Source organism: Drosophila serrata, unplaced genomic scaffold (assembly GCF_035046125.1).
Source record: "Drosophila serrata isolate PLE 108 unplaced genomic scaffold, ASM3504612v1 contig_272, whole genome shotgun sequence".
In the NCBI taxonomy this organism is placed as follows: domain Eukaryota; kingdom Metazoa; phylum Arthropoda; class Insecta; order Diptera; family Drosophilidae; genus Drosophila; species Drosophila serrata.
In genome coordinates this window covers 2413503-2440990 of record NW_028257170.1, presented here as the reverse complement: position 1 = coordinate 2440990, position 27488 = coordinate 2413503, and the positions used below count along the sequence as shown (strand labels likewise).

Sequence of the window (27488 nt, the reverse complement as noted above, 5' to 3'; positions counted from 1 at the left end):
AGGCTTAATCAACTTAAAAATGATTGATTTATGTCCAAAGTCTGGATTGGAGCAATAAAAAAAATAAGCTGACTGAGATCAGGTGAGTAAACTGATTGATTAAAGATTGATTCTGATTTCAATTCCCATCAAATCAGTGTGTGGATCGTATGTGCATACGTAACAGCAAAGTCAGCGCGTGCCAGGCCCACCACTTGAAGCTATTCACTACTGAAATAATTGCCCTGAAATGCCGTTGAACTCGTTTGGTAAGAACCTGTCATTAAAATTATAAAAAAAATCACTATGTTAAGATTATTCAGCTTTATTTCGTATATTTTTTTATTTAATTTGCAAAAACAAAGAATCTAAAACTAGCTGAAATAATGTTTTGTTAAAACGAACCCCAGCAGAGCCATGAACATGACTGCTGATAATATTTTGAGGAAACAGTCGAGCTTCCCTCGAGAAGAAATTTAACAAGGTTGGGAAGAATGTTTTTAGGAAAAAATTAAAGAAAATTCAGCTTACGGAATATATATTTATTATTATTATAACTATAAAAGAAAAGCTTATTAGAAACAATCCCAAACTCTAATATCTTCTCTTATCTAAGTTTTGTATTGTTCTTTTTACACATTTCTTATTTTATATTTATAGATAGTTTGAAATACTTTAAATGACTTACAGATGCCTGACTGTACCTATGTTTTAATATTTCGATTTAATCGGCTAGACAGCGGCTTCTGTAATGAGATGGAATGAGATTTTAGGCCCATCGATAGGCACTCGGGACTGATAACCCCAGAAGCCGCAGAGTTAGAGCCTAGAGATTGGACCGCATGTGGATGCCATTCCAAGATCATTCACTCGCCCGATTGCCCGCATTATTATTTACTGGTTTCAGCTTTGAGTTTGGTTTTCGTTTTCGTTTTGAAATCGCCATAAACTAGAGGGGGGCTGGGCTGTGGGGGCCTAGCGAAAAGTCTATTTAAGCCCGAGATTAAGTCAGAAATTAAATCAGTTTTAAATCGTGTGCCGAGCGAGCGGATCGTTTTTGTTTAATTCAGTGAAGACACCACAGAAACGGAATCTAGTGAGAATGTACCAGCGTCAGGTCTCCTTTGATAAGGTTTGTGCTTGGCTCAGCAAAGTAGTCCTCGCCGCGAACTTTAATATAGCAATCAAATTAATAACAATAACACATTTATTTATTTTGTGCACTCAACCTGAACTTTTGCTAACCTTGACTTGGGGGAATATAATATACCAACAGCAAGCAAATATATATAATTTTATTAAAAACGATTAAAGTGAGAAAGCGGATTTATAATCGAAATGACTTGTCATGGAATTGGGTTAGTTCGTCATATATTTACTGACAAAGGAATTCGCATCGAAATACAGTGTTTTGAGTGGAATATTTAATGTTTTGCATCAAAACAAAAGCAAATAGTTCTTGTTTTTTTATATACTAAAAAAAACACATGAAATGGCTAATTTATGAGAAACTAGAATGGGAACCTGAATTAGAAAACCGGCATTATTTCTATTTTTATATATCTTTGTTTTGGTAACGGAACAGATGCATTAATTAGAAATGGGGAAAAAATAAGGCATAAAATCAGGCAACTTTAGTTCGATAAAGTGTTTCGAATAATAAATATACTGGAACAATAGGATTTATTAAAGAAATTCATTAAATAATCTTCGAGTAATTAACTTAAATAAATAAAAAACTCTTGATGCTTTTGAAAAGTGTTTATATATACCCTAAGCCATAAATAAAATCATTGGCAATATTATACTTAAATTACAACTTTTCAAGACCTTTTCAAGACACATTATACCAAGTTCAAGGTTAGCCCTTGGCAATATGCACTGATTGCCTTTGCGGTCAGGCTTAAACCTTCATTATGGTGACTTTACCTCGATGCAAATGATGTAAATCTTATGCAAGTGCTACAATTACAGTTTGTTTAATCATCTATGGCTTCGTTTATTGCCAATTTACTTCAATAATTAACCTTTACTATAATAGATTCACTGATATTTAATCCGCTGGAAGAGTTAAGTGATTTAACAAGTATTGCTGATAATCATTATAATAGAAATAATGCCTGATAGCTGGTTCATTGCGGGTCATTCACTTGGGTTTCCTATGATCCAATTGGGATTTTTCCAAAACAAATAAATATTTTTCCCCCATTTCTATTTTGTTTTAGCCAACGCGCGTTGAGGACTCGGCTTATATAGTCGAGGGTGTGGACATTCAGGAGGCCAGGAATACCTGCCTGCTGTTCTCGCCCAAGGACTCTTCGTTGTCCAGCGGTGCCTTGGCCAATATCCTGGGCATCTTCAAGCAGCATGACATTAATCTGGTGCACATTGAGTCCCGCTCCTCGCTGCGTGTTCCCGGCTACGAGTTTTTCGTGGAGGCCGATGGCAAATCTGGGGCTCTGGGCAAAGCCATCGAAGATGTGAAGGAGCAGTGCAGCTACTTTAATATCATCTCACGCGATTACAAGGATAATGATACTGCAGTGCCCTGGTTCCCACGGCGTATACGTGATCTGGATCGTTTTGCCAATCAGATTTTGAGCTATGGTTCCGAACTGGATGCGGATCATCCAGGATTCACTGACCCCGAGTATCGTAAGCGTCGCAAGTACTTTGCTGACATTGCCTACAATTACAAGCATGGCGAACCCTTGCCACATGTGGCTTATACCAAGGAGGAGACCGAAACCTGGGGCATTATCTTCAGGAATCTGACCAAGTTGTACAAGACACACGCCTGTCGCGAGTACAATCACGTCTTTCCCCTGCTGGTGGACAACTGTGGCTTCCGCGAGGATAATATTCCCCAGCTGGAGGATGTCTCCAACTTTTTGAGGGGTAATGCCATATATTTAATTTGGATACATTTATTTATATTAAAATATTAATATCTTGTTCAAGATTGCACTGGCTTCACCCTTCGTCCTGTGGCCGGTCTTCTTAGCTCTCGTGACTTCCTGGCTGGCCTGGCCTTCCGCGTCTTCCACTCCACTCAGTACATTCGTCATCCCAGCAAGCCCATGTATACCCCAGAGCCAGATGTCTGCCACGAGTTGATGGGTCATGTTCCACTCTTTGCCGATCCGGCTTTTGCTCAGTTCAGTCAGGAGATTGGATTGGCTTCACTGGGAGCCCCAGATGATTACATTGAGAAGCTTTCCACGGTTTGATAATAAATAATATAAATAATGTTTAAACTAAAATATTTATTTTATACTTACAGATCTTCTGGTTCACAGTTGAGTATGGTCTGTGCCGTCAGGAGGGTGAGCTGAAGGCCTATGGAGCTGGTTTGCTCTCGTCCTATGGAGAACTGGAATACTGCTTGACGGAGAAGCCTCAACTCAAGGACTTCGAACCGGAGGTCACTGGCGTCACCAAGTATCCGATTACCCAATTCCAGCCCCTTTACTATGTGGCCGATAGCTTTGAAAGTGCCAAGGAGAAGACCATGTATAAAGATCGTTATAAGTAACCATAGTAGAATTATCTTTTTAATATGTGCTTTTTTGTTTTTCAGTAAATTTGCCAACTCGATTCCGCGTCCTTTCGGTGTGCGCTATAATGCCTACACCCAGAGCGTTGAAGTCCTGGATTCGAAGCCTCAGATTTCGAATCTGATGGACAACATCAACTCCGAGTTCCAGATCCTGCAGAATGCCATCACCAAGCTGCGCGTCTAAGCCAGTGGATTTCTGCTACTTTACATTACTCCCTGTCTATATACATATATTGTTAGGAATGATTTGAATAATAAATGCCATGAAATTAGTCGTCTTATGTAACCATTTTTGTTTGCTTTATTACAACTCTGTTTAGTTCGATTATGTTTTTTTGATTTGATTAGCTTTTTCAGTATGTTGTTTTTTGGGGAAATTTGTTTTGCAAAACATAAAAACATCAAGTTATGTACAAAAATGTTCTAAACTATCATCATCGTATTTATTTACATGCTTAAGCAAGTTCTCGCAACTTGTCCTATAGGTATGTACAGAGCTTAAACACTGAGTTAACTAGAGTTTTTAAGGTAGTTGTAGTTGAGTGTAAGATAGTTGGTTTTCATTTACAGTTTTGCTAAGTTTAAAGCATTTGGCTCTTTATCAGCTGAAAATCGAAACATATTCGAACGAGCTCTTCCAACAGCAAAATATTAATACGGGAAAAGTGGGTCAACGATTGAACTAAGGTATTTTGGCTGTTGGAAAAGATCTCGAGCCTTAAGAGAACTTATGCGAATATGCTCACAGCAAAATAAATGTCAGTTGCAATCTCAACCTGAGTTTTGAATTAAACATATATATAACATATATCTTAAGTATGTACAAGAATAAACAATAAATCGCATGATAAATATCGTGTTTGACCTCAGTGGCGAAGCCCAGTCTTGAAAATAATATGGAATTGGATTAGCTTTGCTTAACTATTTTGTTTTTTAGTTGCTTTGCGGTATTTTTGTTTAATTACAATAACTTAGAATAGGCTTTAAGGTTCGATTACGTATCAGAGATCCCTGTTTGTGCCTCGATGGCACTTACTGGATAAGGCTAACCTACGGAAACGATGGGCTCTTGCTACAGGCTAGACTCAATCTTAGAAACAATTTTAATCCCTACTTACAACGAATTATTTTGAGAACTTTACTATAGCTAATCGGTTTATATACATTCAACACACACACACACAAATCTGGGGGCTAGGACAATACTCAGTCTGTTGAGATCTACAACTAGTTCTCGGTCACCAATACGGAGAAGGGTCGATGATAAAGAGAGCCAGAGGCCAAAACTTGTCTAAAATCTAGCATAATACGCGGGGCTATAGCTAAAGAGAGTTATATACATTAAGGACCTGCACGGGCTATTGACTACTGCCGGGGGCGGTGTGCGGCGAGTTGAATAGATTCTGTGATTGCTCTTGGGACATCTGATAGGGTAATATTTCCAGATCGTTGGGCAACTGATTTTGATTCTGACTCTGACTGTTGCTGAGAAAGGGATTCGAACTGAAGAAGTTGTTTGATTGCTGTTGTTGCTGCTGCTGTTGTTGTTGCTGGTGCTGCTGCATCATTTGCTGCTGGTGCTGTTGTTGCTGCTGCTGTTGATGTTGCTGTTGCAGCTGATTACTGCTCGAGCTATGCATCATTTTGTTGTCTTCACTCTGCGTCTCCGAGCCATCGTCACTGATGCCCATGTGAAAGTTGAGGGAGGGACTCGATTCGGTGGCCATTTGCATGTAGGATAACAGGGAGTCCTCGTTGTTATTCTGCGGGGGATTCGAACTGCCATTGTTGTTGTTCTGGTTGCCATTATTCTGACTGCTGTTGCCACCATTGTAGTTCTGGCTGTTATTGTTACAGCCAGCATTAAGCTGATTGAGTGTAGACTGAGAATCCAGAGATTGCAGGGGTGACAAATTGAGAAATATATCATCGATGTCCTCTCGCGACAAGATATCATTCTGCTGCTGTAACATTTGCTGCTGCTGCTGTTGTTGTTGCTGCTGCTGCTGCTGCTGCTGTTGTTGCTGTTGGTGCTGTTGCTGTTGCTGATGATGTTGCTGCAGTTGGGTTTGGCTCTGATGCTGTTGTTGCAGATTGTGTTGATGTTGCGTGTGCAGATTCTGCTGTTGCTGCATCATCATCTGCTGATCCTGTTGGTTCAGCATCTGCTCTGAGTTGAGGGCGAATCCATACTGATTAAACTGCGGCTGCACCGCATTGCTTCCAGAGAAGTTCAGGCCACGTTGCCCACTTCCTGATCCCATATTTCCCATGGCCGTCGCCGCCATGTTTGTGGTTGCGAATCCCATGGGCATCATTGGTTGCAGGTATGTGTAGCGTGCCAGGAGCAGTTGCTCGGACACAATCCTCAGCTCATTCTGCTGCTGCAGTATCAGCTTTTGCAGTTCGTCATGCTTGCGCTGCAGCTGATCCTGCAGTTGGCTCTGTGTGGGCGTCATCACCACAGTGTCGGGCAGCAGGTCCTGCTGTGCCTGCACTGGAAGCGGCGATAGGACAGGTGCCACCGGAAATGGCGCAATCACCGGTTGCATGGGTATGGCGGTGAGATATTGCGGTGGCTCCAGAAATGTGGGTGCCACCAACTGGGGGCTAGCAAGCGGGTAGGCGGGTTGAGGAAATTGGCACGCATTGTTGGCCATCAGCTGGGCGGGAGCAATTGGCAGAATGGGCACCATTTTGGGTGGACCCACACTCTGCTGCAATTGCTGATGCAGTTGTTGGTGCTGGAGCTGCTGTTGATGTTGATGTTGTTGCTGCTGTTGGCTCTGCTGCTGGTGATTATGATGCGACTGACTGTGATGGTGCTCACGGTGATGCGATCGCTGTCGTTGACTTTGCTAAAAGAATAATATATAATATGTAATAATATTTAATTAATATTTTACTTTATATACCCACCGAACTGACATGCGTCATCATGGACTGCCTGCTGGTCACAGAATCCGCTGAAATAGAAGTGGAATCCGACTCATTTCCCCGGTTGGTGTTGAAGTAACACTTCCGCTTAGGCTTGGGCGAGATCCCAGTGGAACTGATATTGCCATAGCTTGAGGCAGGTCGTGATGTTTTCAGGGGATTCACTTGACAGGATCCAGAAGCCTGAGCCGCCGATGCTGACCACATGGGCGACGAGTCCACGGTGGGTGAGGTGGCTGTCGGCTCGTTGCCCAGATTGGCCAGACTGTTGCCCAGCAACGCGCTGTCCAAGTTCTGGTTGCCCAGCTCAAAGTCCCTGAGTGTTGTGGTGGCGGATGCGGATTTGCTGCTATTTGCCGTGGAGGTCACGGTCTTGCTGTTCCCATTGTTCTGACTGCTGCCACTGCTGGACTTGGTACGCTCCTTCTGGCTGTCCTTGAGGACCTCCGCGTAGCTGACCACCTTGTGGGTGCAGACCACGTAGTCCGGCTTGGAGTTGAACTGGTGAAAGCTTACATAGTAGTCCGTCTGCAGCCAGATCCACTGCTGTCCCTTGGTCAGAAATCGATAGTAGCAGGATTTTCCCTCTCCCGTCTGTCGCACTGTACATGGGGAATTGGATAATTAAACAATAAGAGTTACAAAAAGTTTGCCAAATGGGAACAGATGTTATTTTATGTTATTATGGCTAAAAAAACCTATTAGGTTGCAATTGGTATCCATCTGTTATGTTAATAGTGTTATTAAATACCTGTTTAACAACTACTAATGTTTAATCTTATGTTTAATAACATAAATTCATCACAAGAACTTTAAATAAGTTGATTGCGCACTGTTTTGGTAGCTTTCTTTAACCGCAGCCAACTTAATGCGCTTCGACGGGGTTGCCAGATCGTTTATCTAACACACAACACGCAAGGGCGTAGAATAAAGGGTTTAATGTAAACAATGATCATTACGCTGTAAACTACAGGCTAGAGGGGTGAATTAACAGTATGGCCAATTATTTAGTAAACTAAACCTACATTATATGTCAAATAACGTATTATAAATCTATGTTTTAGCCTGATCATATATATTATGCTAAGAAAAATTTCAATCACATCTAAAAAAATAGTCAAGTGGAATTATAATTAGGAACCTAGTCTATTTAATGCCATAATCTTTGATTAATAATTATTTAGTGTAATAAAATCTATTATAATCTGTTATACTTTTAGCATACTCCCACCATGTTTACTAAACTGCAGTTCGGCGCTGCCACCCCCGTCAATTGCGCAAGGTTGGCAGCACAGACAGCTGCTTGCAAAAAAGCCAATTGTGTAAAATTTTCGCAACTCACGCTCTTCATGGCACGCTACAATGCTATCCAGATCATCAAAGTGGTAATAATCGTAACCGGAGGTGCCCAGCACCTCGAACGGCATGTAGCCAATGATCGGCGGCGCCCGGTGATCGAGGAACAGGAACTTCCACTCCATGCTGTGCTTCGAGGTAAATTCATTGCTTGTGGGATCAATAATGCTCATTTCGCGGATCAATTGGGGGTTCTGGACACGCCCGGTGCCCACGAAAACCAGCTTCTTGTCCACCTCGGCATTGGGGTTCTGCTGGAAGATGCGCGGCAGGACTGCGGGCAGTCCGTTCCCGCCTGCGCCGTTGGAGCCATCAAAACTGGAGCCTGCCGACATGTTTGCATCGTTACCTGTGTACACACATAGGATGAGATCAAAGGACATGCATGAGAGGAGTTGGCTTTGAATGGCTGCTCGGCTACCTACGAAAGTAACCCACAAATTTGACCAGCTCGTAGGCATTGGCATCCACCTTCTCCATCCCCCCGCGCCGCAGGTGCGTGTAAAATGTGATCTGATTGCTGGAACTGATGTCCGTCTGCCGCGGCTCGATCACAGGTGTGGGATTCATGAAGATATTCAACAGCGCCTCGTGGTCCATCTCGTAAGCCAGGTCGTAGATGGTCATATTGTACAGATCGTGCTGCAAAGAAGGTAAATATGCAATAAGCCTTAACAAATATAACTCAGAAAGTTTAAGTAAGTGTCGGCTAGGTAAAGTTTTAGAGTTAAAGGTCTAGTTATATGATTACTAACCGGCAGATATCCCAGCTGAGAGGTAATACTTTCCGAGGCATAGAAAATGGAGCCCATGCTACTAAAAACCATCATGAAACCATCCAAGGACTCGAGCATCAAATGTGTGAATTCATCGTTGCTCAGAAACGCCGGCTTCCAGTCTTGTTGTATCTCAAAAACCTTGGAGCGGTCCGTGGCCTCTGTTTAAGTAAGTGTTTAAGATTGATCCCATATATAGGCAAGTTTAACCCACCATTGTGGTTCTTTAGGAAGGCAATTGTGGACTTGAGGACCGTTGATTTGTCCATTTTTCTGCTAGAGGTCGATATAAGGGCACTCAGATCGTTGACCAATGAGTTGAACTGATCCCGCCGCTTCTTCTCGCTCAGATTGCGGGATTTTCTGCAAAGGAAACTACGAGTTAAACAATAATCAATGGGATGCATTTACGATTAGCAACATTTAACAATCACTACTCAGGTGAGTAGCTTATAAAATTCATTCTTTGCAACCCCCTAAGGCAAGTCGTTTGTGACCCACGTGTGCCCGGCCCATTCAGGCATTGTCTGGCGTTGATTAGCCACATATGCCCATATGCTATCACCAGCCCTGATTTGTCCCGAGATTTCGATGGGGGATGAGCGCTTGTATGCCCTTTGTCGCTTTACATTTGCTGCGCTAGAGTTAACTTTTTCTGCTCTGCCATTGACATTTGCATGTCAGAAAAACTGGTTGATGATTGGAGGAGTTTTAGAATTATCGTTACTGTCAGTTTTCATTGAGTATGATACGCTAGTTCATGGCCAGTAATACATACGTGTAAGGGTTTATACATGTCTTCAAAGTTAATTGAGGGGCAATGAGTTGGAAGTTTATTTTAGTTGAGACAACTTGATAAAAGAAAATTAACGATTGCTTTGGATAATTTTTGTTAAATAGGGAATTCATTATTTAAAATACAATTTCTTCTTCTGAAGCTTTTTATACCCTTGCAGGGTATTATAATTTCAGTCAGAAGTTTGCAACGCAGTGAAGGAGGCACCTCCGACTATATAAAGTATATATATTCTTGATCAGGATCAACAGCCGAGTCGATCTAGCCATGTCCGTCTGTCCGTCTGTCCGTTTCTACGCAAACTAGTCTCTCAGTTTTGAAGCTATCTGAATGAAACTTTGTAGTTAGCCTTCTATATACTCTTACTAGTATATATGTCGGAACGGGCCGGATCGGACAACTATATCATATAGCTGCCATAGGAATGATCGAAAAATTTTTACAAAAAAAATGTTAACTTTTTCAGTTTTCAAAAGAATTGGATCGAATTTGAGATATAGCCATTTTACTATACTATACAATATTGCACAAAATTTTATGAAAATCGGACTACTATATCATATAGCTCCCATAGGAACGATCGAGAAATTAATACAATTAAATTTATAACTTTTTTAGTTTTCAGCTGATTTTCATCAAATTTGAAGTAAAGCCATTTTATATAAGTCTTAAATTTTGTGGCAAATTTCATGAAAATCGGACGACTATATCATATATGTAGGTGCCATACAAACGATCGTTTGATGTAGAGAAAAAATGCAAATCTTTGAATGTAAAACTGCAAATATAATATGTATAGGTGAATGAAAGCAGGTATTACTTCATTGTTTTTTAACACAAATATATATAATTTATATTGTATGGATTCCTATTCATAGAAGTTCTATCTGCAAGGGTATATAAACTTCGGCGTGCCGAAGTTAGCTTCCTTTCTTGTTATTCTTTGATTTTCATTGACTTTTCAAAAATTTAACAAATTATTGTCATATCTAAGCTTTTGTCTCAATGTGTATGCAACAGATAATTATGGATAAATTATAAAGAATGTATATACATACTTTAAAATTCTACAAACATGTATTGATTATGTATGGGGTAAATTCTTTAGGGTTTGGTGGTCCTAACTTTAATCGATATGTAATATATTTTGTTTTGAAAGTCGGTTAATTTTTGCTTATTATACAACAAAATGCAGTTTTATCTTGTGTATTTAGTAATATAATTTTAACAATTATAATTTGAAATTTCATTACAGTTTTTTTCGAATTGCTTGTATTTCTGTGAAAATATGCACTGCAACCTAAACCGATTTTGTCGAGTTTTGTTTGGGATTGAATTGAATTTCCTCTATAAGAGTCCTTTAAATGAAAGTTAAAACAAGAAAGGAAGCTAACTTCGGCACGCCGAAGTTTATATACCCTTGCAGATAGAACTTCTATTAATAGGAATCCATACAATATAAATGATATATATTTGTGTTAAAAAACAATGAAGTAATACCTGCTTTCATTTCATTCACATATACATATTATATTTACATCAAACGATCGTTTGTATGGCACCTATATGATATAGTCGTCCGATTTTTATGAAATTTGCCACAAAATTTAAGACTTATATAAAATGGCTATACCTCAAATTTGAAAATCAGCTGAAAACTAAAAAAGTTATAAATTTAATTGTATTAATTTCTCGATCGTTCCTATGGGAGCTATATGATATAGTAATCCGATTTTCATAAAATTTTACACAAAATTTTAGAATAATATAAAATGGCTATATTTTAAATTTGATTAAATTCTGTTGAAAACTAAAAATGTTATCGCCACCGCGATTGTCAGTCTTCCGACAACAGCCACCGCCATTCTCATTCCTCTCAAATTTCTCGATCGTTCCTATGGGAGCTATATGATATATTAGTCAGATTTTCATAAAATTTTACACAAAATTGTAGAATAATATGAAACGGCTATATCTAAAATTTGATGAAAATCTGTTGAAAACTGAAAATGTTATACTTATTAATTGAATTAATTTCTCGATCGTTCCTATGGGAGCTATATGATATAGTCGTCCGATTTTCATAAAATTTTACACAAAATTGTAGAATAATATGAAATGGCTATATCTCAAATTTTTTCCGATCATTCCTATGACAGCTATATGATATAGTCGTCAGATCCGGCCCGTTCCGACATATATACGAGTGAGAGTATATAGAAGACTAACTGCAAAGTTTCATTTAGATAGCTTCAAAACTGAGAGACTAGTTTGCGTAGAAACGGACAGACGGACAGACGGACATGGCTAGATCGACTCGGCTGTTGATCCTGATCAAGAATATATATACTTTATATAGTCGGAGGTGCCTCCTTCACTGCGTTGCAAACTTCTGACTGAAATTATAATACCCTGCAAGGGTATAATGAATATGAATAATTATAAACCAAGAGTATTCTTAGGAAGACAATGACGAGATTATTTTAAAGGATTATGATGCAATGGGAACTAAGCAATTATCACAGTAGTATCCTTATTTGAGTATTTTGTAGGTTCTATAGTTTTTGTCCACCTCCGATAACTGGAAGTTAGGGTCATGGTATGTTATGCCTTATAAACTCTCTAGGAACTTTAAAGTTACATTGATTTCTGAATATTTTGTTGCCACGCCAAGGCTGTGTCAACGATCTCTGATCTAACTCTAAGCATTTCTAATTGAAAATAGAATTTTCCCACCCATATCCATACTCGATTAGTGATTTGTTATATCAATTGTAAATTGATACCCGCCAAGGAAGCTTCAGCAGACACCTTCTGGTATTGTGTAATGTCGAGTAAATGTAATTAATAAAGAGGCATAAATGGAATCCGCACTCCGATTACAACTGATTGAAGTTGGCCGCAGGACAAACGGATCAACGAATTGAGTTACAACTATTGGGACTCCATTGATTGATTTGTGGGGTGTGAATTACCAAAATGGTCTGAGGGGGCGGGCTACCACCTGAGAGACTGTGACGGCAGCAGCGCCAGGGTCTTAGTCTTAGTCATTCATGAAAAAATAATAAACAAAGAATGGGGACATTCCACCTTCGGTTAGCGGAAAATTTCACAAAATGCCATATACATGTATTCTCCTCTCCGATTCTGTATCTTGTCAACTGTCAGTCGCAGACTGTCCACGGATTTGTGCTATCTATTTATGAATAGCCAAGGATTTCAGGTGTATGGGTTTTGCTTAGTGTGTAGTGAACTTACCTTTTCGTATCGTCCTTGTCATCGCTTTCGTCGTCCATTTTCGTATCTGTCGGATAATCCACTTCAAAACGCACGAATATTTTCGAAAAATCACCAAAAAAAAAATGATAAAGAACAAGGAAAAAACCGAAGAAAGTTCGAAACTTTCAAACTCCTTTTGAAGACTCTCTTGCTCAGACAACTGCCACGAAAATTGATTTACACGCTCACATAGTTTGGTTCATATGTTTCTGGATCTTTCTGGTTAAAGTTCAGGTAATGTTCACGCAACAATTGATTTCCATATGCTCAATATGCCACATTTTGAAGGCCTGCAAAGGGCAAAGGGTTGGAGAACACAATTATATATATTTTTTATTTCATTTTGTATTATTTTCGGTGAATATTTTTCTTTGTAATATTTGTTTTTTCCCGACGCGTTTCTCGAAACTCGTTTGTCTCACGCCGCGCTCTGTCAGCAACAAGTGCAGTTGTGGTTCTGTTTCGGCTTTCCTGCCCGCTGTCTGCTTCGAGCAGCATCCTTTCGAATCCGTGGTCCAGGCATTATGTAATCCCATAAGCTGCGCCTGCGCAGGCTACACGGATGGAGGCCCCGTGGCCAATTTGCCAGTTGGTCGTGCCAATCATTGTTGCACATTTGCAACCCCTGAAATGTATGCTACGCTATTTTGTCATGTTACAAAATGCGTTCAGCGAATGCCATAACAACCAGTCCCCGGTGGTTGGAGTGGGCACAAGGGTGTGCTCGGAAGGATTATGGTGGATGGGGGATGAGGGTATGGGTGGGTGAGTCCCGAGGAGAGCTTGTGGAGCAGCTGCTAACCAATTGCCTGGCTGCAGCCGGCCTTTGTCGGCTATAAATAAGCTCCCATGCACGCGCTCGGTAGCTCGCTCACCTATTGCATAATTCTGTGAGAATATTTTTGATTTAAATTGCGACTGTGACTCACATCTCAAACACCTTCTGGTATTTCTACTAATTTTCTTTCACACCCACAAAATTTTGATTCCCTGTTAATTGACGGCGACAACATTTAAGGGGCTTCGGCGAAAAGCAATTTCTTGGCTAACAAAAACTTGAAAACTTTTGAGTAAATGTCAAAAGGGGTTTTGCAAGCCTGTTAAATGCATTTTTCCCCCATGGAATGAGTTTAGAAAACTTTATGCCCAGAAACCGGAATGACGTTGGTATTGGAAAGCATTTTAAAGCTAAAGCTAAAGTCGGGCGAAAAATCAGCGTTTAATTAAAATGTGCAAAGCAGCTTAAAATTACAACAGCTTTCCATCTGTGCCGTGGTATTTGTAATTAATCCGTTTAGCCTCCGTTTGACCATTTGAGAGCCTCATAATTTCCCACATGTATACAAGAGTATTTTAAATACACATCAAAGGTAAACTCCCATTACTCCCTGGGCCAAGTGTTGCTCTGCTGGTTAACCGTAAGTAGCTGTTGGTTGGCCCAAACCCAGCAGAACCCAGACTTGACTTGGCTTGAAATGTTGCCAGATAATTGCCAATGACTAGCTTAATGGCTCGTGTTGCAATTAGTGCGGTCGGTTTGGTCTGTCGCAGAGTGCAAAAAAGAATATATATAAAGAAACATGAAAAAGGGTTCAAATAGAGACATATAGAGACGGTGTCAGGTGTTATTATTGAAGCGTTTAGTTTTACCCCAGAGAATGTGAACTAATTGCCATTTTGCTAACTCAATTACAAACTGTGAAATTATTGGGTCACAGACATTCAACTTTGGATTCAATCGAAGCCATTAAATACAATGTTAATTCAAGGGAAACTGCTACATCATCTATACAAATAATATCTCCTTTTTAAAGCTACTATCAAAGAATCAATTATGACAAGATCTTGATAAGTTGAAGCTTGTTTAGGTTGAGTTTATAAACCATAAATCACTTTCTAAAGAGAATGCATAAAATCTTTGCTTAATTGAATTGTATTTAATTTATGGAGTGATCTTTAAGTTATTAAGTGATTTAAAGTAGAAGAACAAACATCATCGGTTTAATTGTCCTTGAATTTGTTTAATGCTTGAAAGTCTCATTTTGGAAAGGAGAATGTTACTGGTATCGAAAAATATATGCAAATTGTTTTTAACCTTTGATTTATTGCATTTTATCAACCTAATTTGTATGAACTGTTAATTGTTTACGATTATGCAACTAAGCTTTTTTTCTTTAATTTAAAATGATTATATTTTTATTATTAAATCCAAAAACAGGTTAGCTTGTTTTTATAGTTGCCTAATTAATACGACAATTTAAATCTACTTTGCATAGTTCGCTTTGTTCTCTCTTTATTTATTTATGTGACAATTACAATTGATTTATTCAGTTATTTTAACCAATTTCCAAACTTATTTATTTGATTATTAAATGTTTCTACACTTTGAAAAAGCATTTTATAGACTTTAAATTCTTCCTTTAGTTTAAAAAAGTTTTTAGTCAACTACTATTGCCTTTTATTATTTTTTTCTACTCTTCTTATTCAAAGCTAAACTAAAAAATGAATATATCACAATTATACAATTATAATAATAATATAACATATTTATTATTATATACTTGACAAAGTAAAACAATAGTTTCTTTTGTGTAAAGTGCCAATTAACATTAAGATATATTAAATATATAGATATGCAAATGAATATATGATAGATAAAGAGATAGAAGAGAATCTTTTTCTATGGCTATTACCATCTTCTTAATCTTCCCCCCTAAAATATAAAAGTAATGAAAAATAGTTTCATATACAACCCCCTAATTAATTGCAGATATCGCACTCCTCCCTCCCCTCACAATCAAACAGATTAAACATTTGGCATTGACAACAACGTTTGTTGTTGTTCTTGCTCATGAATTTATGGCATATATTTATAAGTATTTGCAATGCGGAAGCCAATAAGTTGGAAATAAAAACATGCATGTGAGCATACACATAAATAAATAAAAAGCACGGAAAGCCGGTTGGAGTGCAATGGCAAGTTTACTCAACCCGTCCCGAAGATCGTTGACTGACCTACTCACGAGCGTAAAAAGAGCGCGGAGAGAGAAGATATAGTTACTATATCTATTGCCCCCTCTATTTGCCAGCACTATCCCCATCCCACTCTCCCGCTCTGGCAGGGGGGGAAACTAACGTCATTTGATTGCATTTGTAAAGCTTCGCTCAGTTACAAAATAGAAAAAAAAAATATTATCGCATACTGTTGATGTGTGTGTCACACATACATGCACACTTGGTTGCATCTTCCTCTCTCTGCCGCTCTCTCTCTCTCTCTGTGTGTGTGTGTCTCTTGATTTCTTTGTCAGTGAACTTGAGCTTTTGCCAATGCTAATTGCATTGCGATTACAGCATAGTGTCTGTGTGTGAGTGATAATACTCATACGACCCGTTGTACTGCATACTGTGTGTGTGTGTGTGAGTGATAATACGAGAATACTCATACGACCCGTTGTACAGCTTTTTTTTGTTTTTCTTCTATTCCTCTTGGTTCCGCAAAGCTTGTAATATTTTTTGTCTCTCTCTTCCGCTTGTGTTGTTTTAAACTTGACTTAATTGAATTTTTGCACAATTTTTTCCCTGTATTTTGTTGTTATTTTTATCATTCATTGATTTATTTTCTTTGCGTTCGTTCGCCCCTTTTTCGTTCACTTTTCTAGTTGAAATTCCTAAACTAAGTATAGTTTTAAGCAGTTTAGACGGTTTATAGGGTTAAAGGCCCCTTTGGATTTAACCGGTTATTTGCAATTTTATTCTATATTTATAAATGGGTTAATGAGAGGGCTTTGGAAAAGCGGATCTGGAAAGATGTAATCCATCTAATAATAAATCTATCGCTGAGTTGAGCACTTGATCATGAATAGCACGCCTGCTCATCTGTTCCTCACATCACATCATCTTGAAATCCATTTTTATTATGACTTGGACTTTATTAAACATATATCCCTCAATTCTTAGTTCTTAAGTATTAAATCACTAAATTATTAAAGACTTAACAGTATTTAGAAATCCAGCAAGAGTGGCTTTTAGGGGATTTACAAAACCCTGAGACTTGAGTGTAATTTAAGTAATTTTAAGAGGAATTTTTGTATTTAAACTGGGAAAATGTAGAAATAAATTTAATGACTTGGGAATAGCCTTATTTATTGGAATATATAGTCCCTAAAACACTTCAATCCCACACTAAATAATTTCAGCCAGAAGCTTTCTTCAACTTATCTTTCTTTGTTTTCAACTAGCTAAATTTTCGCAAAAAAAAAATAACTAAAAGCAAAATTGTTAACAGAAAACAAAAAATACTCCTGACTACATGAGGCAGTTGTCAATCAGTTGCTTATCTCACCGTATCAACAAGCAGCTATTTGCTCAAAAACGAAAATGAAGTAGACGCAGCGAAAAACGCCTAGAAAGTGCACCCAAATGCCAGGTAATTTAATTACATTTCGTAATTGTGTCACATTTTTAGGGCCTACATATTTGTATCTGAGAAGTTCGAAACGAATTTCACTAGCTGGTAAAATGCTTGCAAACCCTTTTGCCTGTGTGTTTATAGTTTTTTAGTTGGTTGTCAATTGAAATAACTTTTACTGTGAGCTAAGAGCGTGTGTGTGGACACCGCATGATCACCACCACACAACCGCACGAAATGCACACGCGCACTAACACACACCTAGGCACACTCCCGCACACACACCACAACGGACAGGCACAAACACACAGATACTCCAGCCGAGTCAAACGCTGACGATGACGTTTCAAAAAAAAAAAAAAATACAAAAAAATCAAAAAGACGGCAGATCCGAGACCCGAGACTTGTCAGCCAACAATAAAAAAAAGTACAACAAATACGACAATAAAAAAATTAAAATAAAACAAATGAAAAGTCAAGTCTGGCGACTGGGAAAATACCTAGCTAATAGCTATTTCCCTGAAAATTCTACAATCATAAGAATTCGAGGCAATTGGGATTATTGAATGAAAGCGCAGTGAAACTGAAAATATTAAAATGGGGAACTAAGATCCATTAAAAATTGAATCTTTTATTTAACCTCTTTTTTTAATAAAAACAGGCAAAGGCAAACTAAAAACCTTTTAGATTGTGAAACTAACATTTAATATTATAGGGGAATTAAAAGATCTTTTATCTATTTAAATGAATTCAAGATTGTAATAAATATAAACTATATTTAATAAGATGCTGTAAACCCTGAAAACTCTTTCAACGAATTAAGGATATATCCCAAAAATCCTATAGTTTTTTTTGTATTACAACCTTCAGTCTCTAAACTAATTACCACAAACTTGTCTACATAACATTAAAATGTTTCATTATTAGTTATTTACTCAATAAACCCATTCAGGTATATATTCAGGTATCCGATCAGATTCACATGCACTACAACCTGGTAATATCAAACTCAAACACTATATACCCATTTCTAGTATATTGGATATAAAAGCCGACTTTGACAATGAAAAAAATGCAACAACACGACTGCAGCAAACAGAATGCACAAACAAATAACTATTTCTATATACAAATGTACACTTTATAATAATATATTTAAGGTATTGTCAAAAGCCTAACGAAAGACGTTGGGGGAAAAGTCTCTCTCTCTGGCAGATAATTTGTTGTAATTTTTAGTTGAATGCACTTTAGTTTTTAGTGGGAATTCAAACCTCCTCCGTTTGGTATATTTTGCCTTATCTCTTTATCTTTTCATAATAGATTTTTAGTGACTGCAGTTGTTTGTTTCATTGCACTTTTATTTCCTTTTATTTTCACTTCACTTTTAGGTAGCACACACTTAATAATTTAGTTGCAGCTGAACTTGAGCTTTGCTTTTGGAAATTGCATTTTATTTTGGCAATTTTTAGTTAAATTGATTTAGGTATTTTGTATTTTAGCTTGTTAACACTTTAATGATTGATTTTTAGTAGGCTTTGTATAATATTTTTTTGTATTTCACTCATATTATGTTATTTTTCTCACTTTTATTTGATTTGTAAAGAACGCTCTTTAATTAATTCCATATATTCCTCTTCAATGGCTCATTCACTTCTGTTTCTTTAACTTTTCATTTTATTCTCTAAGAATTATTTCATATTTATGCCTTTTATTATTGCTTGTGCGTGTGTGTGTAAATTGCTTTTAAAGATTACATAACATAACTTTTTCCGTTTTGCTTTGCTCATTTTTATTTTTTCGCCGGTTTGCTGCTTCTCAGTTGGTCACATATGTATATATTAAAACAAAAGCTCGAATAACAAAAATAAAATAAAAAATAAATATTTTTTGTTTTCTGCAAACGTCTTAATTCATTGTCACCGAAAGGTACACAAAATTGCCATAGTTTTCGGGCAATATCAGCACAAAAACACGGAAAATTCTGAAGAAGCGCGAAGCAGGGAAAAGACAACAAAAAACTCGAAATCAAAACCGAAACAGAACCAAAATTATAAAGTAGATCATTTCGAACGCGTGTAAATTGTGATCAAATTACACTGGGAGACAATATTTTTTGACGACAGACGGCTTGACTTTACGTCAGATCGAGATCGAGAATTTACAAGTAATATGAAAGAATTACTACTGCGCGCGGAATCCGAAAAATACGTATAAACCGAAGCCCGATCCGGAAAGCGACTATATATATGTATATATATATATATATTTGTGGAGGGAAGAGAGAGATCCGCTCGTCGACGCTGCGCGTGCTGGACTCAAACTGAATAAATGCACGAGAAGTGCATTTTCTAAGCTCGCAAAATAAAGGCCCGTGGATAAACGTAAATGGAAACGGCGAAATGCAACGAAATGCGAGCGGGAATCCAGAAAGCGTTCTCACAGACACAGCGATAAAACTGGGACGCCGGAGAGTGAGACTATAGCCAAGACACTGTCTCGATGCCTTTGACTCTGACTGTGACTGTGACTGTGCCGGTTCGGGGCGTATACGCGATATGTGTGCACATTCCGAGTGAGTGTTACCTGGCAGACTGATTGAGCTTGGAACGAACCCTCAGCTATTATTTAATATGTTGCTGCAGTGTCGGAGTGGATTCCCCAGAACTCAGAATCCACTCAATTGCAACCGATCGCGAATCTATACTGAGTCGAGTCTTTATCTTTGCGCCTCTCGGCGGACTCTATCAAACTATCAGTTGCTAGCTTCGCTCATTTTTCCTCTCCTCGAGCGGCTAGTATCATGTTTTTTTCTATAGTTTTTCATGCCTTCCACCTTTCTGTTTGTTGTCCGATATTCCGGGTATCTCTGGGCATTACAGATATAAGGGTCTTTCGGTATTTCGATCTCTCTTCTGCCCGGCAAAGGGAGCTCTGAGTCAAAGGGGTTTTGTTTGCTTCGATTTAAGTTCAAGGTCTGGCCTAGGGCTTGAAATGTGTGGCTTTTAGTAGGGAGGATAACTTGGCATTTTGTAAATGAAGGTAATGAAATATTTCTCTGAAAATTTTATTATAAACAATCTAAAATAAGTATAGGATTTACATATACAGAAAATGTCTCAACTAGTGTAAGGAAATACCCTCCTTTTTGCAAATATGTTGATAACTCTGAACTATAAAAACTTAAATCGAATCGGGAACAATAAGGTTTCTCTGTGTATATTGGATTTCTGCAACATCTGCACTTGTCAGAACGAAATCAATCTAAAACCTTAGAAAACACTTATACAAAGTATTCAAAGTATTCATTTATAAAAAGTATTATACAAATAACATTTTTGAACCTATATGCAACCAAAATCGTCCTTAGAAAGATGTACTGCACTAAATATTGTTGAATTCGACTTTTCGAAAATGTTTTCTAAAAGCTGGTGTTGCGCAACATGTTCATAGCAACATATGTTTCAATCTTTCTGTCAACATTTTCCTTTGCCTTTCGACCTGTTTAATTTAAGTTATTCATAAATACAAGCATAATTAAAGAAGGTAAATTAGCTTTGCTACTTGTCTTATATTAAATTATAGGGTTTTATAAATAATTTTATAAATATAGCTCTATTGATTTACTAGTCATTGGAAAGATTGTTAGATGACGAAGAAAATTCAAAACTGGGAGAGTAACATTTCGCCTTATAATAATAAAATATTGTTGTGGCAGAGAATAGCTTTCTCTCTCTCCTCCTCTCTATCTCAGACTCTTCTTCTTCTCTCTCTCTCTCTCTCTCTCTCTCTCTCTCTCTCTCTCTCTCTCTCTCTCGCTTTCTCTTTTTCTGTAGAGACATCTCTAACTCTCTATCTCTCTCCCCATATCAAGCAGAACTCCTTCTCTCTCGCTCTCACTTTCTCTGTTCTCTTTACTCGGAGACTATAAATACAGGGACTGAAGCCGCGTTTGCCTCATTCTGGTCGCGGCCTTCCCGCTGGTTACATCTCTGGTGATAGTGATAGTGATTGCCCTTCGACCCCAAATGTATCACCTGAGCAATGAAATATATCTGGATAGCCAGGAAGAAACTGGAAGAGTATATAAAATTCAACTTTTTGAAGATAGTATGCTTCCTTCTTGAACTGTGATTTGTCTCAAAAGTTGTCATAAAAATACCAATAAATATCTACTTAAAGAATTCAAACATTTTAAGTCTAGTTATGATCGATTACCAATTCGATCCTATAATTTATTTGCAAAGTGTAAGGTATATAAACTTCGGCTTTCCAAAGTTTGTTTCCTTTTTTCTTTTATTACAAATGTAAAATTGCTATAATAACCAGAGAGTATTCTTAATAAGCCCTGACGATTAATTTTTTATTTATTTAAATTGCCGATCTGCATCCTATCTATGATCGATTAAACCTGCAATAATTAACAACTATTAAAAGTAATTAATTGCTAATGAATAGTTAAATTTATTGACATTTGTCATTGTCCGATATATACATATGTTCTTTATTGTGATTTTAAGTTTTCCTCAGCTTTTCCAGGGGACTAGCTCGTCGTTCCCTAGATCTTTGTAGTCATACGTTCATTAATACTTTGCTTACGCAAATCCCCGCTATGAATATTTCATAAGTATAAAGATTTGAGCTCCAGACATGTCTGAGATGCATATGTTTCTACAACCAACAACAACTGCAACTGGCCATGGTCTCTGCTCCATAAGAATTCCACAACTGGATTCAGATCCAAACTCGGGTATATAACTTCTCTTGGGAGCATATCAACTAATCAATTCCGATTCTTATTCCATAGTTGCCAAATCGCGAACCGTCGCTTGCACTAGAAATTTGGTATTTATCAGATGCTTACGTAACAATCGAGCGCACTATTTGCAATTTACAAGTTTTGCTCGATTTGATTTGAAAGTTTTATCGGTTTATGCAACGCACAATATACATATATATGCATTTATTCACAGATGCAGTGGTGCAGTTGCATGTATTTTTGGATCAAGCCTAAAACTAAATTTCTGAAAAGAAATCGTTTGGTAAAATGTTGAGAATTTCCTTAAAGTTCCCTCCATCATTTCATAATGATATCTCATCCTAGGTAATAGTTAAAACAAAAGTTGAATTTATTTTATATTTCAATTTGTTTTCCTCTTTATTTTACATCATTATTAAATTAAGAAGTACCAGTAAAAAATCGTTTTAGCACAAAAAACACAGAGAAAAGATGTTTTGCTGATTTTATCGTAAGCATTTTAGAAATTTGTTTGAAATATATATATATTGTTTTTATATAGATTTACAATAATAATTTATCCATATAAAGTAGACACAAAAAAATGATGTCGATTTTGGGTGTTGTTTCATATTTGTTTAGTTGCTAAACTTAAATGTAAAATGATTTAATTTAGGTGTACGTGTATATATAAGTTGTATAAAATTATATAAATATTTACTTGACAAACTCTTGATTTATTTAATTTAATTAATTAATCATTTTGTGTTGAGCTGAAAAATTAAATTCGTGATCTATAGCTAACGTAGAAGATACATACATACATACATATATAGAGCTTTAAGATTATCAGATAAAAGATATTTACAAAGATAAGGATGTGCCGACTGATAAAGCAAATTGTTGTTTTTAAAATTGATTTGCTTTACAAGGGAGAGCTTGAAAGTTGAGGAAAATATAAACGAAATGAGCGTGAGAGGCTTAGAAGTAGAAATCAAAAGACGAGGCAAATGTAGCTAATGGATTCAAAGATATATATCAAAGTTATAGCTCTTCAATAGGAATGCGGGCTGAAGATACAGATACGAATACAGAAACAAGCGTTTTAGCATATAGAATCGTATATATATATAGGTATATATAGGTGAGCATATCATTAGTTAGCCTTAGCATAATCAAGAGAGAGTAAAGGGGGCGTGGTGGTTATAGAGAGTGTGTGTTTTGGGTTAATCAACAGAAAAGCAATTTGAAAATTTATTACACATTTGTTCTCCTATTATTATTATTCACTTCCTTCATAACTAGTCGCTAGTTCAGTTTTACCTATTTTAACTTCTTGTATATAGAGTTTATAGTTTTTAGTTTATAGTTTTAGTTTCGTTTAGGTATATCAAAAAAATATTGCAGATTGTCTTAGAGTTCCAGCCGCTTTATACAAAGTAAATGAAGAGAAGTTCAAGTTTTTGTAAGAGTTTTGTTTCCTATGCTCTTTCCTATCCGACTTTTAGTTTTTTACTAGGTGTATGTTTGTTGGCCTTTTGAATTGGTATTTTGTTTGTTATTTAATTTTAAAATTGTTTTTTATGTTCAAAAATTTGTGTATTTGTTTTGCTTTGTTGTTTTGTAGAAACCATGAGTTCTGTTTTGTTAAAGTTGAGTTTACATCCTTTTCCCTTGCTCCTTTCGCTATGGCAAACATATATATATTCAAGACTTTGTGGAATGTGGTTTTTATAGTTGAAGTTGTCCTGGGAAATTAGTTTGATTCGGTTTCTTGGTGATACAGGGTTTGAGCCAAAAGCAAATGGTTTTTTGATTGTTTCACTGGGGGGTAGAGGGGAGGTGTCGTATCATTAAATATTCATATTCTCCGGTTTCGCTCTCTAATTTACTTTACACTATACATCATAAACATACACACACATACACAGGGTTATCGGCTAGAGCTAAAGATTATGTTGTTGCTGATCTAGTGATAATTTTGGTTCTGCTAAAGTTGCTCGCTTTCGGTTTTGGCCCCTAGGATTAACATGTAACGTTCGATTACAAACGAAATGGCTTAGACACAGAATTTACAAGATGTATATATATGGTTCCGATTTCAAATTAATGTGTATCTCTCATATATATTCTAGAGGAGCAACTCCTCATCCGTATGCGGCTCGGATCCATTGTTCTCCGCAAACAGGCAGCACTCATCGGCCCCAGATGAGGCCGTTTCCTGCTCCTCGCAGTCGAGATCGAGGTGGTGGTGTGCCTGCTGCGGCGATTGAGGCGCCTGCTGATGATGCGTCGGCTGCTGCGGATGCCTGAGATCGTGCAGCCAGTCCAGAGTCTTGTCAATGGCACGCAGGCGCTTCTCCAGCGAGGTAGTGGCCAATATATCCACCTGGTTAGTATAATAAAACAAATTAAATAAGAATTCACATGAACTAACTTCCATTTACTCACCTTTAGTTGCTGAGATAGAGGCAGCAGGGCAATGACCCACCAGGCCCACGCCGGCCCATCGCTAATCAGTTCCCAATTAGGCTCCAGTGGCGGCATCTGGCCATAGCTCTGCAGGATCTCGTGTTTTTGCTCCGTACTGAGGCTCTCGAACCAGCCGCTGGCCTTGGCCAAAACCACTCCCTGCATTCCAGCCAGGATTTTCACCTGCTCCTCGGCAATGGGCTCGTCGCAGATGTACTCCACTTTGGCCGTCTCATAGCCATCCTTCTCGTTGCGTGCCAGTATTTTGAAGCGCTTGCAGCCAATGGTACTGAGAATAGAGCAGCCATCGCCCAGCTGGACACAGTCACGGATGTCAAGGATAGTGCCCACATCATAGTAACGCGATTTGCTGCTATTTGGCTGGACAATGCCAAAGGTCTTGTCACCAGACTCCACAGCTCGGCGCACCATCAACCGGTAGCGGGGTTCGCACACGAACAGTGGACATGGCACTGCCGGAAAGGCTGTGGTGCAGATGAATACCGGAACGGAGGGCTCCTGGTCGATCTCCTGACGGAAACGCGCCTCGTAGTGGTCTGGAATGAATCGTTTCATTGCGGCTTCTAGGAACTTCGTCACTGGCCGCTTGGCCAGCGCGAAAGGAACTGGCGAGGATGAGCCCGGATGCAGGTGGATCTGATTCTGATTCTGACTGGCACTGGCACTGGCACTGGCATTGACATTGAATTCCACAAGTGGTGACATGCACAATGGACACGGGGAGTTGTAATCCATGCAACGATCCAAGCATACCAGGCAGTACGTGTGTCCGCACGGGGTAACCACCGGCTTCCACAGTGTCCGGCAGCACACCACGCAGTCAAAGTCACTGGCATCGATCAGTTGCCCGGCCACTGCGCTCACCGCCAGCGATGGACCCGATCCATCTAGTTCTGTAAGTGAAGAGATTGAAGAGGTACATTAGTTAAAGATTCTCATTTTTATTTATAGTTTACTCACTTCTCAGTCGCTGCAGCTCTTGCTGCGTGCGTTCCAGGATACCGGCGAATAGGCGGCTGCACCGCTGGCTTCCTCCTCCAACTACCTCAGTCTGATCCACATTCTCCTCTTCCTCCGCAACGCGACCGCTTAGTGGTCCCATGGCCGCTGACCATTTCCGCTTGCAGTGCTTCCGGTTTGCATGGCGACGTGGCTGCAAATCGAATTGCTTTTGCTCAAAGACATGCCGCTGATGGCGATGGTGATCCATAAAATCCAGAGCACTGGGAAACAGAAAGTCACCGTCCAAATGCAGAGAACCCGGCTCACCGCCATCCACCTCCACTTCTACCTCATCCTCCATATCATCGCCGGCCATTATGTAGTTATCGTAATGACCAAACTCATCCTCCACATCGTCCAGATGGACGTGATGATGATGATGATGGAGGTGATGATGATGGTGGTGGTGCTGCTGTTTCCTACGTCTCGTCACCTGCTCCCACAAAAGAGGATACGGTTGCCGTGAGCTGGCATAGCTACGGTGCTGCTGCTGGACACCAGGATGCGCTGCAGCGGTGACCGAGCATCGAGTCTTGGGCATTTGGGCCAGGAGACGTTGGAGAATCTAGGGAAAGCAAAGCAGAAAGCAAGTGTGAGTTTAATATAGTAAAAACTTATATTTGGTTAATAATCTTATTATATTTATTAATTTCAGGAGATGCCTTGCTAAAATGTATAACAAATTAAGGAAAAGAAAACTCTGGTAAGTGGATTTTAAATTTCCCTATCTTAGTTTGGTATTTAAGTATTATGTATACAAAGTCAAATGCTTTCTCCTTTGAACATATTTTTAACGATGTCTAGACTACAAAAATCTACCAAAAGTGCAGCAGATTTAAAATGCATTAAGTTTGCTTAGAACTAGCAATAAATTTTCATATATTTTTGTTTATACCTTGGCGAGATCATGTTGAAATATTTCCGAGTTGCTGAGATTTGTATTCTTATCAAGGCAAATGGCCAAAAAACCGTTGTACAAAGCCTCCTCCAGTCGACCCAAACCGCTCAAGGCCAAAGCCCTCAAATAGTGAGCCTGAAAATTAAATAACTTTATATAATATATAATTAAATTTATTGTAAATTAAAGCCTTACCTTGGGCGAAGTGCAGCGCGTTCTCAGCGCATTCTCAATATCCGCCAGAGAACTTTGATAGTGGCTCAGTTTGAGCAAGACTTCAGCACGCAGGCAGAGACTTTTGAAATTTGCAGGCGCTGGAAAATTGTAAAAGAAAAGCAAAAATTATAGTAAATTCTAAATGATTGTAAAAATTAATTAGAGTATTTAAATCAAGTGAATTCCCCCATAAATGTCAGATTCTGGCCAATTAAATTCTTAAAACTCAGTGGGGAGACATGGAAAATTGCTCGGCGTGCGGCCAAAGCAATTACGCCTGCCAATATTGCAGATGCAAAGATACAAAGATACAGATACAAATACAGATATATTAAATGTAACGATCTAGACGTGCAAACAGCATATATAAATGTATGTGGAAATAGATGGGAAATGTACAGCACGCGCGAATATTCGACAATTAGGCTCTTTACATGCCTTTTCCCCCTTTTTGACACTTTTCTTTTAAATATTTGTCCGTCAATGAGGACTGACGGACACAGATTTTGACAGCTGAGATCGTTAGCAGTGGCGCCAATTTCCCTTTTTAACGAAAATGTAATCAATTTTTATGGTTTTGTTTTTATAATTGATTAGAAAAAATGATATAATATTATTTTTATATACAAAACCTTTAAAAAAGATCAGATTGGTTAATAAGCAACCATTTAGGGACAAGAATTTACATTTATTCAAATGAACTACATTTTTTGAAACATTTTTCTATTATTGTAAATATAGATAAATACGTGGAATTAAAAAAAATAATTTTTCTACTGAAACTTTAACAACAAATCTATTTATTCTTTGATAGAAACATTAACTAACCAATTAGTTGTTAAAAATATTACGATGCGTACTAATAGGAAAGCTGAGGTTTTTCCTATAATTTAGTGATTCATAAGTATTATAACTGAAAGAGCTAATTAACGATAAGAAAACTAACAATATAAGTCACAAAATAATTTAAACAAACAGTATTTTTAATTAATAATTAATATAAACCAAAACAAACCAAATAAATAGGTATAAATTAAGTTTTATTTAAATATGT

General features: G+C 38.0%; 3 protein-coding genes and 1 long non-coding RNA gene across 17 annotated transcripts in view; 2 read left to right on the top strand and 2 right to left on the bottom strand.

Moving 5' to 3' along the window:
- Positions 1 to 832: 832 nt before the first annotated feature.
- Positions 833 to 3824, top strand: Hn (phenylalanine hydroxylase). Its single transcript, XM_020959097.2, has 5 exons — positions 833 to 1111; positions 2205 to 2877; positions 2941 to 3203; positions 3263 to 3492; positions 3560 to 3824. Exons 1-5 carry the CDS (start codon positions 1082 to 1084, stop codon positions 3720 to 3722), a joined length of 1359 nt encoding a protein of 452 aa, XP_020814756.2. The 5' UTR covers positions 833 to 1081; the 3' UTR covers positions 3723 to 3824.
- Clk (circadian locomoter output cycles kaput protein Clock) lies at positions 3808 to 19687 on the bottom strand. Of its 14 annotated transcripts, none has more exons than XM_086834024.1 (8): positions 18362 to 19687; positions 12662 to 12972; positions 8822 to 8970; positions 8587 to 8768; positions 8257 to 8473; positions 7818 to 8180; positions 6458 to 7077; positions 3808 to 6396 (listed from the first exon to the last, which is right to left on the bottom strand). In XM_086834024.1, the coding sequence occupies exons 2-8, from the start codon at positions 12697 to 12699 to the stop codon at positions 4897 to 4899; spliced, it is 3069 nt and encodes a 1022-aa protein (XP_086690150.1). In that variant the 5' UTR covers positions 12700 to 12972; positions 18362 to 19687; the 3' UTR covers positions 3808 to 4896. The 14 variants fall into 14 exon arrangements, with proteins under 14 accessions (XP_086690150.1, XP_086690147.1, XP_086690152.1 ...); XM_086834021.1 differs by having other exon boundaries at positions 8822 to 8982; positions 19531 to 19687; XM_086834026.1 differs by having other exon boundaries at positions 19186 to 19683.
- LOC147643480 (uncharacterized) lies at positions 8361 to 23997 on the top strand. Its single transcript, XR_015271977.1, has 4 exons — positions 8361 to 8484; positions 8593 to 8776; positions 8838 to 9048; positions 23961 to 23997. It is a non-coding gene; the product is annotated as an uncharacterized LOC147643480 (long non-coding RNA).
- LOC110189120 (uncharacterized) overlaps positions 22216 to 27488 on the bottom strand; it is a 34318-nt gene continuing 29045 nt past the window's right edge. The window contains exons 3-7 of the mRNA XM_020959095.2: positions 26414 to 26532; positions 26216 to 26353; positions 25279 to 25885; positions 24277 to 25211; positions 22216 to 24214 (exon numbers count right to left, since the gene is read on the bottom strand). Of these exons, the coding sequence (XP_020814754.2) occupies positions 23957 to 24214; positions 24277 to 25211; positions 25279 to 25885; positions 26216 to 26353; positions 26414 to 26532 (2057 nt within the window). The 3' untranslated portion in view covers positions 22216 to 23956. The remainder of the gene's footprint in view (positions 24215 to 24276; positions 25212 to 25278; positions 25886 to 26215; positions 26354 to 26413; positions 26533 to 27488) is intronic.

What these genes read in the sequence shown, in the direction of transcription:
- Hn (XM_020959097.2), top strand. Translation starts at nt 1,082, where the DNA reads ATGTACCAGCGTCAGGTCTCCTTTGATAAG. An exon ending in GTCAGGTCTCCTTTGATAAG is followed by an intron (nt 1,112 to 2,204) that starts GTTTGTGCTTGG and finishes ATTTTGTTTTAG; the next exon opens with CCAACGCGCGTTGAGGACTC. An exon ending in AGTGCCAAGGAGAAGACCAT is followed by an intron (nt 3,493 to 3,559) that starts GTATAAAGATCG and finishes TTTGTTTTTCAG; the next exon opens with TAAATTTGCCAACTCGATTC.
- Clk (XM_086834021.1), bottom strand. Translation starts at nt 12,699, where the DNA reads ATGGACGACGAAAGCGATGACAAGGACGATACGAAAAG. An exon ending in CAAATTTGTGGGTTACTTTC is followed by an intron (nt 8,181 to 8,256) that starts GTAGGTAGCCGA and finishes GTGTGTACACAG; the next exon opens with GTAACGATGCAAACATGTCG. An exon ending in TGTAGCGTGCCATGAAGAGC is followed by an intron (nt 7,078 to 7,817) that starts GTGAGTTGCGAA and finishes CCCCATGTACAG; the next exon opens with TGCGACAGACGGGAGAGGGA.